This window comes from Oncorhynchus nerka, linkage group LG15, assembly GCF_034236695.1.
Source record: "Oncorhynchus nerka isolate Pitt River linkage group LG15, Oner_Uvic_2.0, whole genome shotgun sequence".
Classification (NCBI taxonomy): Eukaryota; Metazoa; Chordata; class Actinopteri; order Salmoniformes; family Salmonidae; genus Oncorhynchus; species Oncorhynchus nerka.
In genome coordinates this window covers 32,885,815-32,906,486 of record NC_088410.1, presented here as the reverse complement: position 1 = coordinate 32,906,486, position 20,672 = coordinate 32,885,815, and the positions used below count along the sequence as shown (strand labels likewise).

The window sequence follows — 20,672 nt, the reverse complement described above, 5'->3', positions numbered from 1 at the left end:
GACACAGAGACAGGGAATGAGCTGTGATTCATTTAGAGCCAAGACTTTGAAACACAGTAATCTAATCAGACTTTAATTAGAATAGCTGAGCATATAAAGTGCAAGTAGTTAGTGTAACGATCCCTGTATGTTGCCAATTCAGGAATATGGGTAGCATCCGTGATCAAATGAAGTTTATAGAAAACCCATTCAACTCACCACTCATAACATTGATAACAAAGATAAGCAAAGCTGCTTCAACAATTTCATTATAATTGAATAGAAGGGAGTATAATCTGTTTAAGTAGAATACGGTGGTTCCCTTCGGGCCATACATCATCTGTATTCTGCACCTTGCCCATCGCAGGTCCCTATTCATCCCGTCTGACAGGTAGAGAGGTAGTGGAGGTAGAGAGGTGAGGCTCTCAGTTAGCTGACAGTGATGGATGTCTGTAGGCTCAGCTACCCAACTCGGCCCTTCCTTTTACTCAATACATTTCAAGCTTAATTGCCTCCACCATATACATTCCTCCTACAGAGAAACATTCACTTCTGGTGTTGGGCCTAGACTGTAGCACTCAATACTTCAATAGGATACGTGATAATTAACATTATTTCAAGTTTGGGAGTCAGAACCCCGAATCCATCACTAGAGGGCTACAGTTGGCCTACGGACAGGGGGAACCGTAAGAACAGTGCCCTGCCATTCTCTTTATTGTCTTAGATAAAGAATAGAGTAGCATGGGTTCAAACTACAGTATAAACTGTAAAAGTCAAGGTTCAGCTTCATCTAGGCAACCTGTAAACCAACAATGAACTATTTACTGTATTTAATGCAACAATAAATAATATATGCCGTTCTTAGAAAAAGAAGAAGGGATGCAGTCAGTCTCTCTTCAGCTCATCTTTATAACCATTGAATCCAAACAACTTACAACAGTGAGTGAATGTATAAACCTTAGGGCAGTGTCCCTCTTAGCTGTAGTGAAAAACAACTTTCCCTGTAATCCTCCCCTATTGATAATGCTACTAAACTGACCCTCTCCCTCAGTAGCTAGTGATGTCCCTTCTTACTGATGTCATTAGGCTGACCTCTCACTCAGTTGCTAGTGAGGTCACTAGGCTGGGTACTGGGACCTCGGAAATCTCTGACTTCCGACATCAGTGCGTTCAAGACAACCAAGAACTCTAAAAAAAACGAGATCCGACTTGGATCAATCTTTCTAGAACTCCCACTTTCTGGCCTGAAGATCACGGACGTCATGATTTGACCTTGTTTTTTTCAGCGTTCCCATTATTCAGTAGCGAGTGCGGTCCCTTCTTAATGATGGCACTGCCCTCACTCAGTAGCCATGTCCACAACATTCTAATTATAGCACTGCCACTGAGCCCTGAATTAACAATGATGTAGCTTACTAATGATGACACTGTAGCTGACCCTCTCACTCAGCAGTGATGTTCTGCTCTATCTACACTACAGAATGAATAATGTTCTGCTCTACAGTACGTCACTACACTGACCTATGAGTCATCACTTCCTCAGAAGGGAAATGTGTCATGTGGCAGGAGACCAGAACTAACCCATGGTCTGATGTCTCATCCTCCTAGTCATAGATGATGTACCCTGTCTGTTTGACACCACTCTCCAGCATCTAGAGCCGCCTTTCTTAAAGTCGGGGTCGCGACCCACGGGACCTGTTAATGGTGGGTCGCGACGTGTCAGTGTACATTTATAATTGTTTGATTAATTACTGGAATTGATTTGGCCAAGTGTACGTGCGCTCTCTGTTCAATGCGCTTTCTGCTTCATTTAAGCAGCGGTCTCTGCTCAGTTTGGCTGCTGCACGAGTGTGAGAGGGAGATGCCCGTGTGCTTTGCGGTTTACCGGATCTTGTTTTCTGTAGTTTTCTTGAAGATCACTTCACGACACACGATGCAGCGCTGTCATTCAGGCAGCTGATGATGCGCTGTCGTTGAGGCAGCAGATGACACGCTGTCAGCTACTGACTTTTAAAAATGTTTTATTTTTATTTTTATTTTATTTTTTATTGTCAATCAATCTTTTATTTATTTTTTATTTTTTATTAACAACAAATCAATACATAAAGCACATGAGGGAACACAAACATACATAGATTACAAACAATGGACAATCGAGCTAGGGGCGGGGCGGGGCTAGGGGGTACAATATCACTTTACAATTACACAAGGACCTTAATTAAGGGACATACATATACTTACAATTCTAACAGCTTTTTTGTTAGTAGAGCATTTAACCGTCTTAAAATACAGTTCAATTTATTTTTGTAGGGTACGAAAATGTGGTTTTCTGTTTGGAAATTTACATTTGTGTATATGAAATTTGGCCAAAAGAATTATGAAATTAATTACATAAAAATGTTTCAGCTTATTTCTATTGTATGTAAAGAATCTCTCCACAATAGTGTAAAATCTTCATAAATGTGTTCAATTATAAACCTACTGATGTCTCAGCTACTGACTTGTCATTCCCACTCGCCATCACTCACCACTGTCATCAAACGGACTCATGCTAGCCACAAGTTCTGACTGAGCTCAATTGTCATGAAACGCATATACAGCGATGAGTTTCTCTCTCTTTCATACAAACGTATAACGAGGAGTGCCCACAATGTGTTTTGTGTGTGGAAGTGCTTAGTAATGAGACTCACATAACAAACAAATTCATAAAACGACACGTCCTGACCAAACATCCACAACATGAACGTAAACCCAGGGAGTTATTTCAGAACAGAGCAGAATGCTTCAGGAAACAGTGCTTCGACAGTGGAAAAGTAACGTTAAGTCAGCTAGCAAGGCATTATTGTCATTTTATAACAGGCGATAAGCAGTAATAAGGGAGTACTAACTAACATTAACTCTCATAGTAGTAGATGTGAGTTTCTCTTTCAAACAATCCCCTGGCCTTGTACACAGCTAATAGCTAACATTCGCCAAAGCAAGCTAGCTACTGATAGTGCAACCCTAAGTAACAGTACAGATGAAGATTAAAAATGATCAGGCCTACTGTACATTTTACTGTAGAAATTATTGTTGAAACCTAGTCTAGGTTGGAACTGTTGCTGTTAAAATACAATAATAATTGTAATTCTTAACTGGAATAAACTGATTGAAGCAAGATGTTTTTTGAGGCAAACACACTCACACAGTTCGGTCTCCTGGCTGGCTGAGAAAGCAGTAGATGTTCTGGTCCCGTTTGGCAACACATACCTATGTGAGTCAGGGTTCTCAACTCTTAAAATTAAAAACAAATTAAAACAAGTAGAGAAACACACTCAATGCTGAGCATGACCATAGGGTTGCACTGTCAAAAACTGAGCCCAGACTAGAGACTCGTTGAAAACTTCAACCAGCCACACACCTCTCATTAGGAGTGTGTGTGTGTGTGTGTGTGTATGTGTGTGTGTGTGTGTGTGTGTGTTTGTTTGTTTTCTGGTCTACATCTGTGTGATGTGATCAATCAGTTTATTCCAGTTCAGAATGAAAATAATTGATTGAATTTTAACAGCAACTGTTCCAATCTAGAGTGTTTTTAATGGGGAAAAATAAACATGAATGGCAATTTATATGGGTACTTCATTTCATTGTCATTTGTTTTTGTCTGTATTGCGTTTGTTTTAGGCATAAGGGCAATTAAATGTACAGATATTTACATATAGTTGCATGTTTTCATCAGCTTGGGTCCCAGAAAAACACAGAATTTCTCATTTGGGTCCCAGGCTGAAAAAGTTTAACCACATGGAGCAGAGCGCCTAGTCCTACTCCCTGTATTGCACTGTATTGCAATGCTTGGAAAGTGTTACATGGAGGGAGGGAGGTAATCCTTTCCTCATTCATTGGAGAAGAAAGGTTTTGGCACAGGCACCGTGTAAGGTTCTGGGTGTAGCTGGTGTAGAGGAGTCAGGCACAGGACAGCAGAGATGAGTAACACAATGAACTTTACTCAAAATATCCAAATACATGAAGTAATACCAAGCCCACAAACATCGGACCAAACTTACAATAAAACAATCGCTCACAAAAACCATGGGGAAAACAGAGGGTTAAATAATGAACATGTAATTGGGAAATTGAAACCAGGCGTGAAAACAAAGACAAAACAAATGGAACATGAAAAGTGGATCGGCAATGGCTAGAAGGCCGGTGACGTCGAACTCCGCCCAAACAAGAAGAGGGACCGACTTCGGCGGAAGTCGTGACACACTGTAAGGAAGCCCGACACTGTTTTTAATAATTGGATCTTGTTTTTAGCCTTTGATGACACTGTTTCGAATCTGAAATATCTAATAAGTCAGGCATTCTGTTTAAAGCTGTTGCCCACCGCAGGTTCATCTTGTCTGACAGGTAGAAAGGTAGAGGAGGTGAGGCTCTCAGTTAGCTGACAGTAATGGATGTCTGTAGGCTCTGTAATGCTGTGATACTGGGTTAACGGTATCGAAAATGTATACACTCACTATTGTAAGTCGCTCTGGATAAGAACTTCTGCTAAATGACAAGAAAAAATAAGAAAATACATGTAAACTTAGATTGGACCATTTGCTGAATAGCCTAGTGGTTAGTTCGTTGGACTAGTAACCGAAAGGTTGCAAGATCGAATCCCTGAGCTGACAAGGTAAAAAATCAGTCGTTCTGCCCCTGACCCACTGTTTCTAGGCCGTTATTGAAAATACGAATTTGTTCTTAACTGACTTGCCTAGTTAAATAAAAGGTTAAATACATTTTGAATAATGCAGGGTTTTTAAATAATTACATGTTTATGTCTTTAGGATGGATGACATTCAGCTGTGTAAGGAAATCACTCGCCTCAAGAAGGAGCTCCAGAAACTGGTGTCCGTACCAGGTATAATTCATGTTGACATTGTGTGCCCAACTATTATTTATTTATCATTTATTTTTTTTTCTATTTTTTCTTCTTCTTCGCTTTAGTTAGGGCAATGAGTATGAGAATAGTGTTTTCTAGACATACTGCAAAACTTGCCGTCAATGGCAGTAAAGATTGCCTCTGATTGGACAGACAATCTCTTCCTGACCTTTGTCCAACACCACACCCTCTACAGGTTCAGAGTACACGGAATCAAAAAGTGGCGTTGTGCCATAAGCATAAACACTTCTCGACAAACGATACCTATCTTTCATAGTCAGCTGGGACCATGTGGGGCCTTTCTCACGCAGGGTAAATTCATTTGTGCTTAATGAAACTGACATTGTCTTTGTATCCTGTGATATGTGTAAATTGTTGTGTATTTTCTGATTTCTGATTTTTCATGGGTTGTAAGTGCTGTAAAATAATTGGTAACACTTTACTGTAGGTATTCTTATGCATGCATTCATAAAGCCTTTTCACAGTTATATTAAGGCCAGAGGGGGTGTGATATATGGCCAATATACCATGGCTAAGGGCTGTTCTTATGCACGACGCAACGTGTGGTATATTGGCCACATATCACAAACCCCAGAGGTTCCTTATTGCTATTATAAACTGGTAACCAACATAATTAGAGCAGTAAAAATACATGTTTTGTCATACCCATGGTTTTCAGCCAATCATCATTCATGGCTCGAATCACCCAGTTTATTATGTCTGATATACCACGGCTTTCAGCCAATCATCAACCAGGGTCCAAACTACCCAGTTTATAAAACACATTATAACATTTGTAATAAACTGTCATAACTAGGTTTAATGAATCATGATTCACTGCATAAGATGTTATAAAAACCGGTTATAATTGGTTTTAAAAATGACTGTTCATCCTGTCATATATTGAGTTTGTTCTACCACTGATTTAACCCCTGTTGACAGTGTATATATTTTGGTAGATATTAGGGAAACATTGTTTAAAGAATGGTTTGAGTTTGTCACTTCTGTCATGATAATTTATACAGTAGCTCTTCACAGGACTCTGTTATTATATGCAAATTATACAGCTATTACATTTTGTGCATGGTGAAGGGACTACTGACCTCACTTAATCATTATTTGGCAAAACTTTACTGTAGGTGTCCTTATGCATGCATACACAAAGCCCTTATAACTTTTGTCATAAGTTGTCAACGGTTGTTGTAATTAGTTAAGAGTCACTGCATGAGATGTTATACAACTGATTATAATGGGTTCTGAAAATGACTGTTCATGCTGTTGTCATGTGCTCTGTCAAGGGTTAATAACAACTACTATTTTACAGTCTGCGTGACAACTTATGTCATATGTTATTACATGCTGCATAAGAGTCTGCATACCAGATGTTTTAACAGGATGTAATGTAATTTGTAATTGTAATTTGTAATGGAACATAAAGCTCTTGGATTTGTTCTTGGAAATGTTCTTATTTCCCATATAGCTAAGCCCTTGTCTTAAACTCAGGGCAGTGAGAAAATAAGCTAATGATAGCAGTATTTATTATTTTAAACTCAAGAACAGGTTTTAGAACAGTAATCTCAGTACGAAATATGCTAACATGATTGTTTGCTAGCTACAGGAGTAATTCCTTACTTTGCAGAACATCCCACAATATATTATTTCACATACTTTCACGTATCCAATGAAATGTTATTGAGAGCTCTTGTGCCAGCGGGATCATACCCCAACCAGAAGCCATGGATTACAGGCAACATTCGCACTGAGCTAAAGGGTAGAGCTGCCGCTTTCAAGGTGCAGGACTCTAACCCGGAAGCTTACAAGAAATCCTACTATGCAATGTGAAGAACCATCAAACAGGCAAAGCGTCAATACAGGGCTAAGATTGAATCATACTACAGCGGGTACGACGCTCGTCTTATAGAACTATAACTAATTAAACTATACCCTGTTTTTATTATATCTGATTAATAATGTTAATTCATAAGGAAGAGATTATGTAGCATGAACAAGGAGTAATTAAACATAATAAACACCATTCCAACTTAGTTGGAGAGGTATGTGTTGAATGTGTTTGGAGTAAGCAGAGAGGGTCATTAACCTATGATTGAACAGACTCAACATTAACTCTGGGGCGTTTAGATAAGGCAGCAAGAGTCGACCTAGGTTTTCCATTATCTTGAACTGTCTGCTAAATAGTGATAGATGATGGTGACACTTCAGAGGTTAATCTTGATATAGTGGGTGTCTGGAGTGCGCTAGTGGGTTGGAATAAACTTTTGAACCTGCTTTGTTTTGGTTCGAGAGGAGGAGATTCATTCTATAACCAATGACGTCATATTTTGTATATAAACTGTTGTTCGTGGTTCAATAGGAGCGCTCTCACGATAATAAATGCTTTTGGCTGATTCTGAGACTGGTCTCTTTCTATTTTATGCAAATAAGGCTCATACAAATTCTTAGAAACAGACAGAGTGATTGAACAATAGACGCATATAGGAATTATTAAATTCTGTTGACACTATTACGGAATACAAAGGGGAGCACAGCCGCGAGCTGCCCAGTGACACGAGCCTACCAGATGAGCTAAATCACTTCTATGCTCGCTTTGAGGCAAGCAACACTGAGGCATGCATGAGAGCATCAGCTGTTTCGGATGACTGTGTGATCACGCTCTCCGTAGCCGACATGAGTAAGACCTTTAAACAGGTCAACATCCACAAGGCTGCGGGACCAGACGGATTACCAGGACGTGTGCTCCGGGCATGTGCTGACCTACTGGCAGGTGTCTTCACTGACATTTTCAACATGTCCCTGATTGAGTCTGTAATACCAACATGTTTCAAGCAGACCACCATAGTCCCTGTGCCCAAGAACATAAAGGCAACCTGCCTATATGACTACAGACACGTAGCACTCACGTCCGTAGCCATGAAGTGCTTTGAAAGGTTGGTAATGGCTCACATCAACACCATTATCCCAGAAACCCTAGACCAACTCCAATTTCCATACCGCCCAAACAGATCCACAGATGATGCAATCTCTATTGCACTCCACACTGCCCTTTCCCACCTGGACAAAAGGAACACTTATGTGAGAATGCTATTCGTTGACTACAGCTCAGCATTCAACACCATAGTACCCTCAAAGCTCATCACTAAGCTAAAGATCCTGGGACTAAACACCTCCCTCTGCAACTGGATCCTGGACTTCCTGATGCCCCCAGGTGGTGAGGGTAGGTAGCAACACATCTGCCACGCTGATCCTCAACACTGGGGCTCCCCAGGGGTGCGTGCTCAGTCCCCTCCTGTACTCCCTGTTCACCCACGACTGCATGGCTAGGCACGACTCCAACACCATCATTAAGTTTGCAGACGACACAACAGTGGTAGGCCTGATCACCGACAACGACAAGACAGCCTATAGGGAGGAAGTCAGAGACCTGGCCGGGTGGTGCCAGAATAACAACCTATCCCTCAACGTAACCAAGACTAAGGAGATTATTGTGGACTACAGGAAAAGGAGGACTGAGCACGCCCCCATTCTCATCGAAGGGGCTGTAGTAGAGCAGGTTGAGAGCTTCAAGTTCCTTGGTGTCCACATCAACAACAAACTAGAATGGTCCAAACACACCAAGACAGTCGTGAAGAGGGCACGACAAAGCCTATTCCCACTCAGGAAACTAAAAAGATTTGGTATGGGTCCTGAGATCCTCAAAAGGTTCTACAGCTGCAACATCGAGAGCACTGGTTGCATCACTGCCTGGTACTGCAATTGCTCGGCCTCTGACCGCAAGGCACTACAGAGGGTAGTGCGTTCGGCCCAGTACATCACTGGGGCTAAACTGCCTGCCATCCAGGACCTTTTTTAAATAAATAAAAATCCTAAGTACATCTGTGCTCCCATTTTCCCATATTTCTTGGAGATCCTTTGGTTGGTAAAGTTTTGTCATACTCTCAAACCATCCTGTTGTGTAAGCACATTCATAGCTATTTAATAACATCTCAAATTATTGTCACTTTACTTAAGGTGTCTGTGCACATTCTATAAGGGCATATGACATGGTTATGACAACCATCATTCCGTTCAATGTAATAATGTGACACAAAGGTTGGTAAATTACATAACACCCTGTTATAACATCTGGTATGTAGACTCTTATGCAGTGGTGTAAAGTACTTAAGTAAAATACTTGAAAGCACTACTTAGGTCGTTTTGTGGGGTGTCTGTACTTTACTATTTATATTTTTGACTACTTTTACTTTTACTTCACTACATTCCTCAAGAAAATTATGTACTTTTTATTCCATACATTTTCCCTTACACCCAAAAGTTACATTTTTGATGCTTAGCAAGGCAGGAAAATGGTCTAATTCACACACTTATCAACAGATCATCCCTGGTCATCCCTACTGCCTCTGATCTGGTGGATTCACTAAACACATGTTTCATTTGTAAATTATATCTTAGTGTTGGAGCATGCCCCTGGCAATCCGTACATTTAAAAATACATGCAAATTATGCCTTCTAGATTGCTTAATATAAGGAAGTTGACATTTGAAATGATTTTGACTTTTACTTTGACTTTTTGACACTGAAGTATATTTTAAACCAAATTATTTTAGACTTTTTACTCAAGTAATATTTTACTGGGTGACTTTCACTTCTGCTTGAGTCATTTTCTATTACGGTATCTTTACGTATACTCAAGTATGACAATTGGGTACTTTCTCCACCACTGCTCTTACGCAGCATGTAATAACTGTCATGATGTTGGCCTGGGGGTAGGTTTATGACAGTCATAAATACCTCTCCCCCCTTTTTCCTCTCTTGACCCTACTGATGTGACATTTGAAAATCCTTTGGTTAACATAGAGATTCTGGGAACAGCAGAAGGTGGGGGGAAATGAACTATATTCTGGTAATCCGACCAATTGAACATATGCGGTGGTACTTATTGAATATGATGTTAGTTCGGTTGTCGTCTGAGACATTCTCATCAATGATAGGATGACATAAACTCTACAGTGGAAAGTTTGCACATAGTAGTTTACGAATTCACATGGAATTGTTGTTCAATTTAAATGTTTGAATATAAAATGATTGGTGAAGAGACTAAATGTAATTTTAGCTTCCAAATGAGAGATTTGGGTTTTCATAAGGTTAGGGCTATGCTCAATCAGTGGCCCGCCCCTGTGAAGAGACATGGGTTATAAAACTTTTCAGACACACCCTTCTCGCTCCACTATATAAAGCCTTGACAAAAATGTAACCTCCTGTTCCGAGGATGTGAGGACGACGGTCCATACGTTAAAATGACTAACATGTCAACTACAGAACTAAGCCAACCTCAGCGTGAGCTTTGGTTGCGAATGGTATGAACTTTGAACTCTTATTCACTACAGAAGTGATACCTCCTAGCCGTTGAGTTAGCAACAGCAGCTGCAAACGTGGGCTAGGAAAGAACAGACAGAGAATCCCGTCTACCACACAACGACGTTACTACAATTTATCCAATTTACCACCAGAGACATTCTTCAAAGGACAAAGTACTCGGTTGGGCAACACGGCCTCCCATCTACCACGAACCTACCAAAGTGCAGCTCAGTGTAAATATTTTTGCATTTTCCTTTTCCAAATTGGCGGTAATTTAGAATGCATAAGATACTGTATTTACGATAGAGACATCACTTCTCCCTTTGTTCCTCAGTCTTCCCACTCTTTCACTCAAACCCAACACCCCTTTTCTTTGTGTAACCAGCTGTCATATCTGTTCCGTCCGCTAGGGACGTTTTCCTTTATGACGTAATTTGTAATCAAGGTATGATTCATTCTGTGTTTATGTAATTCTGTGTGATTAGTTAGGTATTTAGTTAATAAATAATTAAACACAATTTTGTATTGCTGATTCAACTTGTTAGCCAGGGTTCGTGAAGAATTTACAACTTTCAGATGAGACTGAAATAAGGTGACAATTAATATTGACTGCTATTGATGTAAAATATTACTAGGTCTTTTTAAGAGTTTATTCGGAAGATAACTGCTCTATAAATATTATTTCGTGGTGCCCCGACTTTCTAGTTAATTACATTTACATGATTAGCTCAATCAGGTAATATTAATGACCGAGAAATGATTTTATAGAATAGAATGTCATATCACTTAATCCGGCATAGCCAAAGACACGACATAACATATGACATAAGTTATCATTCAGACTGTGTAGTAACAGTTGTTATTAACAGTTGACATTAGAGCGTATGAAAACAGGATGAACAGTCGTTTTTAACACCCATTATAACTGGTTTGATAACATCTCAAGCCATGACTCATAACAAATGCCAAGTACTTTTGACAGCTTATGGCAAACATTATATGATACATAGATTTTATAAAGGTGTTGTGAATGCATGCATAAGGACACTTACAGTAAAGTGTTACAAAATAATGTTTATAATTTGTACATAATTATAAATATTATGCTTCAGCACAGCAGAGTCCTGTGAAGAGATGCTGTATACATTATCATTATAGAAGTGATCAAACTAAAACCCCCCTTTAAACAATGTTTCCCTATTAACATGGAATACTCAACCGAAACATATCCACTTTCAACTGGTTAAATTGGTGGTAGAACAAACTCCTATCCAGTGTCAATTCCGTCGACAATAACTATGACGAAAATACTCAACAAACAATTGCTCCTGACTAAAACTATGATAACGAGACGACATTCCATGGGCAAAAAAACGATAACTATTACAAATTACTTTTCATTTTAGTCAAAGAAATAGTGACGAGAAAAGATTTCGATATGCGTACCGCGGCGCAAGACAGAGTAGAGCGAGTAAACATGATTGTTTCTAGTTGCGGCACCTGGCTTCGCATCAGTTCAAAATATTGACGAGTGACTGAAGTGACCCCCTAGGAACTGTGTGGGAGAGCCGGGCAGATCAGCTGAATCAGACCGCGCAACTGAAAGATGTCAATTCTGCCATTGAGAGGATTACAGAAAATATTCTGCATGCATGCATATGTTTAGGTTTGGACTAAACAGATGAAATTGCAAACCTCACATTGGCTAAATGTATTTCAGTTGCCGGGCTCTCCCACACAGCTCCCAGGTGGTGACTTCAGTCACTCGTCAAACTTTTGAACTGATGCGAGGTACCAAGGTAAATTTGGTTTTATATTCACACATTCGGACATTGAGCAGACATTCGCCAAAAGCGTAAATGTATAACTAATTAATTGATTGTCATAGAAACATAAAAATAGATATGGTTTATTCTATAAATGTCTAGCATACTTTTACAACCTTTATTTTGAATACAAATTCCAGTTTTGATTCGATAGAAATACATCAAATCTATAAGATGCCATTAAAAGCGGTATAAATCAATAACTAATTCACCGTTTGTCACAGAAACATCAAACTAGGTTGGATTTATTCTATTTAATTATATTATGTGACTAAAATGGCTGTGATTAAAACTAGACAAAAATTGTCCAGAGTTTTAGTTGACTGATAATAATTAAAACTAACAAAGGATGAAATGGCTCAAATGTGACCAAGACTAAAAGGTATTTTAAGACTTTAACTTAACTAAATCCTAAATGAACACTGCTCCTATCACCATATGATGGAACTGGATATCCAGAGCTTTTTGACCCATCTAATAGAATATATGTCTGCTTTTGATGCTTACATCATCATGAAAAAGCCCCTGAATGCCAATAGTGTTTTGGATGGAGAGGTCAACTACTGCGAGGTCTTGAACTGCAGACTAAGGTGCAGTGGAGTGTAGATAGTCAAATGGCAGACATACTGTAAAAATGTCACTAAATGGCAATGAAGTTTGTCTGTCCAATCAGAGGCGATCTCTTCCTGACCTCTGTCCAACACCACACCCTCTACAGGTTAAGAGTACTCACAGAACCAGGATGTGGCATTGTGTCATAAGCACAAACATTTCTCGAGAAACGATACCTATCTTTCATACTCTGCTGCTCAGTCTGTTAGTCGGGGCAGCAAAATGGCGACAGCCAGGGACTCAATCAGTTGTTCAATCTGTCTGGATCTACTAAAGGACCCAGTGACTACTTCCTGTGGACACAGCTACTGTATTGGGCTGTATTGATGGCAGCTGGGATCCGGATGACCACAAGGGTTTCTACAGTTGCCCTCTGTGTATGGAAAGATTTATCCAAAGGCCTGTTCTGAAGAAAAACACTCTGTTGTCTGACTTAGTGGAGAATCTGAAAACAGGACTCCAACCTGCTCCTCCATCTCACTGTTATGCTGAACCTGGAGATGTGGAGTGTGATTTTTGCTCTGGGAGAAAACTCAAAGCTGTCATGTCCTGTCTGGTGTGTCTGGCCTCTTACTGCGAGACTCACCTCAAGCCTCACTATGAATCTCCTACCTTTAAGAAGCACCAGTTGGTTCCAGCCACCACACAGCTACAGGAGAAAATCTGCTCTCATCATTACAAACTACTAGCGGTTTACTGCCGCTCAGATCAGCAGTTTATCTGTTATCAGTGTTTGTTAGATGAACATAAAGGCCATGAAACAGTATCAGTTGCAGCAGAAAGGATTGCGAAACAGAGAGAGTTGGGGGAGAAATCCCAGCATAGAATATAGCCGTCTCATAAAGGGATCAGCAGAAAAGACAGAGGCAGTTTGTTTGGGAAGAATGATCAATCCTGGTGTTTAATCTGCTCTGACTATAGCTGCAACTTCTACCACAATGATGAACAGACTGATATCCCTGTCCCCTGCTCTTCCAGAGTAGGAGTGTACGTGGACCACAAGGAAGGAACTCTGTCCTTCTATGGCGTCTCTGACACAATGACCCTCTTCCATAGAGTCCAGACCACATTCACTCAGCCCCTTTATCCTGGGTTTGGGTTTAGGCCTGAATTTGATTTGCAACGAAGCAGATTTGGAGATACTGGCATCCACACAGATATGCACTTTGATAATAACATAGACCTGCTTCAAGCAATTGCATCTTGTGATCTGGAAGTATTATCTAACACAAATTGTTTATCCATCTATTTCTCTTGTCTAATTGTATCCACTGCATGTGTGACCTTTCTCACTCTGGGTAAATTCCTTTGAAACGGATGTTGTCTTTGTATCCTGTGATTTGTGTAATTTGTTGTTGATCTTCTGATTTCTAATTACAATGATGCTTCAGCAAAACAGAGTCGTGTTAATATCAACTTGAGGGAGAGATACTATCATAGAATAAGGAATTAGAATACTAGAATAGACATTAACTTTCTTATCAGCCATTTTGGTCAGGGAGTTGGTCAATCATGGTTTGCCAGTGCTGTGATAAGACATCAGCTTAATTCACTAACAGGTACTGAGAAAATCGATTCTGTTACTTTTTTTTACTTGTTATTTTTGTTCAATATTTCCATCCTGGGATAGTTGTTCAATTAATTGCTAGCACTAGTTGCTCGCGCTGCTACATTGGCTACAATGTAAACAGACATAGCTAGCTAACATAAAAGCTAACTTTGTCGACGCTGCAGTTTCCAGTGTAGGTTAGAGGTCACGTCAAAGTACATTTTTAATGGATTTTAAGTGCTCTGCATTCTCAGGTGTTCTTGGAAGATCACCCTAGAACGAACGGGAGAACGCTGAACATAAATGCGGATTTTGGAACACAACATTGTGTAAAATAAAGACATTTAAGAGTTGCTCTGCACTGTAGCCTATGTTTGTTAGCTAGCCAGTTTTAGAGGAACGATTCCATCATTTACATTTACATTTAAGTCATTTAGCAGACGCTCTTATCCAGAGCGACTTACAAATTGGTGCTTTCACCTTATGACATCCAGTGGAACAGCCACTTTACAATAGTGCATCTAGGTCTTTTAAGGGGGGGGGATGAGAAGGATTACTTTATCCTATCCTAGGTATTCCTTAAAGAGGTGGGGTTTCAGGTGTCTCCGGAAGGTGGTGATTGACTCCGCTGTCCTGGCGTCGTGAGGGAGTTTGTTCCACCATTGGGGGGCCAGAGCAGCGAACAGTTTTGACTGGGCTGAGCGGGAACTGTACTTCCTCAGTGGTAGGGAGGCGAGCAGGCCAGAGGTGGATGAACGCAGTGCCCTTGTTTGGGTGTAGGGCCTGATCAGAGCCTGGAGGTACTGAGGTGCCGTTCCCCTCACAGCTCCGTAGGCAAGCACCATGGTCTTGTAGCGGATGCGAGCTTCAACTGGAAGCCAGTGGAGAGAGCGGAGGAGCGGGGTGACGTGAGAGAACTTGGGAAGGTTGAACACCAGACGGGCTGCGGCGTTCTGGATGAGTTGTAGTTGTTTAATGGCACAGGCAGGGAGCCCAGCCAACAGCGAGTTGCAGTAATCCAGACGGGAGATGACAAGTGCCTGGATTAGGACCTGCGCCGCTTCCTATGTGAGGCAGGGTCGTACTCTGCGGATGTTGTAGAGCATGAACCTACAGGAACGGGCCACCGCCTTGATGTTAGTTGAGAACGACAGGGTGTTGTCCAGGATCACACCAAGGTTCTTAGCGCTCTGGGAGGAGGACACGATGGAGTTGTCAACCGTGATGGCGAGATCATGGAACGGGCAGTCCTTCCCCGGGAGGAAGAGCAGCTCCGTCTTGCCGAGGTTCAGCTTGAGGTGGTGATCCGTCATCCACACTGATATGTCTGCCAGACATGCAGAGATGCGATTCGCCACCTGGTCATCAGAGGGGGGAAAGGAGAAGATTAATTGTGTGTCGTCTGCATAGCAATGATAGGAGAGACCATGTGAGGTTATGACAGAGCCAAGTGACTTGGTGTATAGCGAGAATAGGAGAGGGCCTAGAACAGAGCCCTGGGGGACACCAGTGGTGAGAGCGCGTGGTGAGGAGACAGATTCTCGCCACGCCACCTGGTAGGAGCGACCTGTCAGGTAGGACGCAATCCAAGCGTGGGCCGCGCCGGAGATGCCCAACTCGGAGAGGGTGGAGAGGAGGATCTGATGGTTCACAGTATCGAAGGCAGCCGATAGGTCTAGAAGGATGAGAGCAGAGGAGAGAGAGTTAGCTTTAGCAGTGCGGAGTGCCTCCGTGATACAGAGAAGAGCAGTCTCAGTTGAATGACTAGTCTTGAAACCTGACTGATTTGGATCAAGAAGGTCATTCTGAGAGAGATAGCGGGAGAGCTGGCCAAGGACGGCACGTTCAAGAGTTTTGGAGAGAAAAGAAAGAAGGGATACTGGTCTGTAGTTGTTGACATCGGAGGGATCGAGTGTAGGTTTTTTCAGAAGGGGTGCAACTCTCGCTCTCTTGAAGACGGGAGGGACGTAGCCAGCGGTCAGGGATGAGTTGATGAGCGAGGTGAGGTAAGGGAGAAGGTCACCGGAGATGGTCTGGAGAAGAGAGGGGGGATAGGGTCAAGCGGGCAGGTTGTTGGGCGGCCGGCCGTCACAAGACGCGAGATGTCATCTGGAGAGAGAGGGAGAAAGAGGTCAGAGCACAGGGTAGGGCAGTGTGAGCAGAACCAGCGGTGTCGTTTGACTTAGCAAACGAGGATCGGATGTCGTCGACCTTCTTTTCAAAATGGTTGACGAAATCATCTGCAGAGAGGGAGGAGGGGGGAGGAGGATTCAAGAGGGAGGAGAAGGTGGCAAAGAGCTTCCTAGGGTTAGAGGCAGATGCTTGGAATTTAGAGTGGTAGAAAGTGGCTTTAGCAGCAGAGACAGAGGAGGAAAATGTAGAGAGGAGGGAGTGAAAGGATGCCAGGTCCGCAGGGAGGCGAGTTTTCCTCCATTTCCGCTCGGCTGCCCGGAGCCCTGTTCTGTGAGCTCGCAATGAGTCGTCGAGCCACGGAGCGGGAGGGGAGGACCGAGCCGGCCTGGAGGATAGGGGACATAGAGAGTCAAAGGATGCAGAAAGGGAGGAGAGGAGGGTTGAGGAGGCAGAATCAGGAGATAGGTTGGAGAAGGTTTGAGCAGAGGGAAGAGATGATAGGATGGAAGAGGAGAGAGTAGCGGGGGAGAGAGAGCGAAGGTTGGGACGGCGCGATACCATCCGAGTAGGGGCAGTGTGGGAAGTGTTGGATGAGAGCGAGAGGGAAAAGGATACAAGGTAGTGGTCGGAGACTTGGAGGGGAGTTGCAATGAGGTTAGTGGAAGAACAGCATCTAGTAAAGATGAGGTCGAGCGTATTGCCTGCCTTGTGAGTAGGGGGAAGGTGAGAGGGTGAGGTCAAAAGAGGAGAGGAGTGGAAAGAAGGAGGCAGAGAGGAATGAGTCAAAGGTAGACGTTGGGAGGTTAAAGTCGCCCAGAACTGTGAGAGGTGAGCAGTCCTCAGGAAAGGAGCTTATCAAGGCATCAAGCTCATTGATGAACTCTCCGAGGAACCTGGAGGGCGATAAATGATAAGGATGTTAAGCTTGAAAGGGCTGGTAACTGTGACAGCATGGAATTCAAAGGAGGCGATAGACAGATGGGTAAGGGGAGAAAGAGAGAATGACCACTTGGGAGAGATGAGGATCCCGGTGCCACCACCCCGCTGACCAGAAGCTCTCGGGGTGTGCGAGAGCACGTGGGCGGACGAAGAGAGAGCAGTAGGAGTAGCGGTGTTGTCTGTGGTGATCCATGTTTCCGTCAGTGCCAAGAAGTCGAGGGACTGGAGGGAGGCATAGGCTGAGATGAACTCTGCCTTGTTGGCCGCAGATCGGCAGTTCCAGAGGCTACCGGAGACCTGGAACTCCACGTGGGTCGTGCACGCTGGGACCACCAGATTAGGGTGGCTGCGGCCATGCGGGGTGGAGCGTTTGTATGGTCTGTGCAGAGAGGAGAGAACAGGGATAGACAGACACATAGTTGACAGGCTAGAGAAGAGGCTACGCTAATGCAGTGGAGATTGGAATGACAAGTGGACTACACGTCTCGAATGTTCAGAAAGTTAAGCTTACGTAGCAAGAATCTAATTGACTAAAATGATTAAAATGATACAGTACTGCTGAGGTAGGCTAGCTGCGTTGTTGACACTACCCTAATCAAGTCGTTCCGTTGAGTGTGAAGTTTCTACAATGCTGCTATTCGGGGCTAGCTGGCTAGCTAGCAGTGTTGGTTACGTTACGTTGCGTTAGGAGAACGACAATAGCTGGCTAGCTAACCTAGAAAATCGCTCTAGACTACACAATTATCTTTGAAACAAAGACGGCTATGTAGCTAGCTATGTAGCTAGCTACGATCAAACAAATCACACCGTTGGGACTGTAATGAAATGAAATGAAAATGTGATACTACCTGTGGAGCGAAGCGGAATGCGACCGAATGCGAAAGTTCTATTCAGTAGACGTTGGCTGGCTGTTGGCTAGCTAGGAGTGTCTCCTACGTTAAGGACGACAAAATAGCTGGCTAGCTAACCTCGGTAAATTAAGATAATCACTCTAAGACTACACACTCTAAACTACACAATTATCTTGGATACAAAGACAGCAAAGACAACTATGTAGCTAGCTAATACTACACTAATCAAGTCGTTCAGTTGAGTGTGATAGTTACTACAGTGCTACGGTAGCCGGTGAACGTATGCTAGCTGGCTAGCTGCTAGGCAGATAGGAGGACGACGAAATACGATAATAACGCAATTATCACTCTAAGACTCCACACTCTAAACTACACAATTATCTTGGATACGAAGACAGCAAAGACAACTATGTAGCTAGCTAACACTACACTAATCAAGTCGTTCAGTTGAGTGTGATAGTTACTACAGTGCTACGGTAGACGGTGAACGTGTTGGGCAGATAGGAGGACGACGAAATACGATAATTACGCAATTATCTTTGATACAACGACGGCTATGTAGCTAGCTAAGAAGAAATTGCTAAGATTAGACAAATCAGACCGTTGTACTATAATGAAATGTAATGAAATGTAATGAAAAAGTTATACAACCTGCAGACCGAAGGAGACCGAAGCGCGGATGCGACCGGCCCGCTCCACTCTCAGTGGATCTGACATCCATAAATGTAGCTAATTAACATTTTTCTTACCAAGATGGCATAGCAGTTCAGACGTCTTTTGTCCTTGTCTTGTCGTGTCCCGTATATATATATATTTACAACTTTTTTTTTTCACATACATTTTTTAAATTTTCCATCAACTCATCTTCAAAACACTCTCCTGCAACCCGCCTCACCAATTTATATTTATAAAAAAGTCTTATTTACCTCAGATCTGTGGTCCTCCAAGAAGCTAGCCAGAAGCTCCAGGAAGCTAGCCAGAAACTAGCCAGAAGCTAGCCAGAGGCTGGCCCAGAGGCTGATCCAGAGGCTAATCAGAAGCTAGTTCAGAAGCTAGTTAGCTTCTTTACTGGCAAATCGTTAGTATTCAGCTAACCACGGTTTGTGGTCATCAGCTATCCTTTAGCTCGAAAATCTATCGCCAGCTTTGTACGGCGCAGCGCGGCTCGGAACGGAACATACCGGACCAATTTTTCTCTCCATGTCCCTGGATTTCAACCGCTCTCTGGACATTCATACCTGGATCTCACAGCTAGCTAGCTGCTATCCGTGTGACTATCGGATTTCGTCGATTCCGGCGCAAACATCGATTGTTCCGGAGCTAGCCAGCTCCGTCAATCACTCCTGAGTTCCATCAATCACTCCTGGGCTGCAGTCACCTATCCGGACCCGTTTTACTGCCTACGCGGAGCCCCACCAGGCCTTCACAACTGGACTGCCGACGTTATCTACCCGAAGGAGTTATCCGGCTGGCTCCTCCGTCGCGACGTTACCTGAATGCCCATCTGCAGCCTGCTAACCGTTAGCAGCCGATAAGACAGCTATCTGAATAGACAATCGGACAATTTATTTATTTGTATTATTATTATGTTTTCTTCTTGGGCCTCTATAACTATATCTATTGTTTTTATTTTTGTTGTTGTTGTGTGATTTGGATTAATCCCCTCTACCACACGGAACCCCACTAATCTACTGACGGAACGCAAGAGGTGGCTAATAACAGACCTCCATCCTATGCTAGCTTGCTACCGATGGCCCGGCTAGCTGTCTAAATCGCCGTGACCCCCAACCAACCTCTCCACTCACCGGACCCTTTGGATCACTCGACTAAGCAGGCCTCTCCTTAATGTCAATATGCCTTGTCCATTGCTGTTCTGGTTAGTGTTTATTGGCTTATTTCACTGTAGAGCCTCTAGTCCTGCTCACTATACCTTATCCAACCTATTAGTTCCACCACCCACACATGCAATGACATCTCCTGGTTTCAATGATGTTTCTAGAGACAATATCTCTCTCTTCATCACTCAATACCTAGGTTTACCTCCACTGTATTCACATCCTACCATACCTTTGTCTGTACATTATACCTTGATGCTATTTTATCACCCCCAGAAACCTCCTTTTACTCTCTGTTCCAGACGTTCTAGACGACCAATTCTTATTGCTTTTAGCCGCACCCTTATTCTTCTCCCCCTATGTTCCTCTGGCGATGTAGAGGTGAATCCAGGCCCTGCAGTGCCTAGCTCCACTCCTATTCCCCAGGCGCTCTCTTTTGACGACTTCTGTAACCGTAATAGCCTTGGTTTCATGCATGTTAACATTAGAATTCTCCTCCCTAAGTTTGTTCTATTCACTGCTTTAGCACACTCTGCCAACCCGGATGTTCTAGCTGTGTCTGAATCCTGGCTTAGGAAGACCACCAAAAATTCTGAAATTTTAATTCCAAACTATAACATTTTCAGACAAGATAGAACTGCCAAAGGGGGTGGTGTTGTAATCTACTGCAAAGAT

The 20,672-nt window shown here is 42.6% G+C and overlaps 2 protein-coding genes across 2 annotated transcripts in view; both read left to right on the top strand.

The window, feature by feature from the left end:
• The window catches only part of LOC115142443 (bMERB domain-containing protein 1-like), a 51,083-nt gene that overhangs the window by 19,548 nt on the left and 10,863 nt on the right, over positions 1 to 20,672 (top strand). Inside the window, exon 3 of the mRNA XM_029681917.2 lies at positions 4,785 to 4,858. Within this exon, the coding sequence (XP_029537777.1) occupies positions 4,785 to 4,858 (74 nt within the window). The remainder of the gene's footprint in view (positions 1 to 4,784; positions 4,859 to 20,672) is intronic.
• Positions 12,855 to 14,572, top strand: LOC135560172 (E3 ubiquitin-protein ligase TRIM47-like). The gene is given in 2 exon segments (XM_065001514.1): positions 12,855 to 13,002; positions 13,004 to 14,572. Coding segments are annotated over 2 exon segments (609 nt in total). The 5' UTR covers positions 12,855 to 12,912; the 3' UTR covers positions 13,523 to 14,572.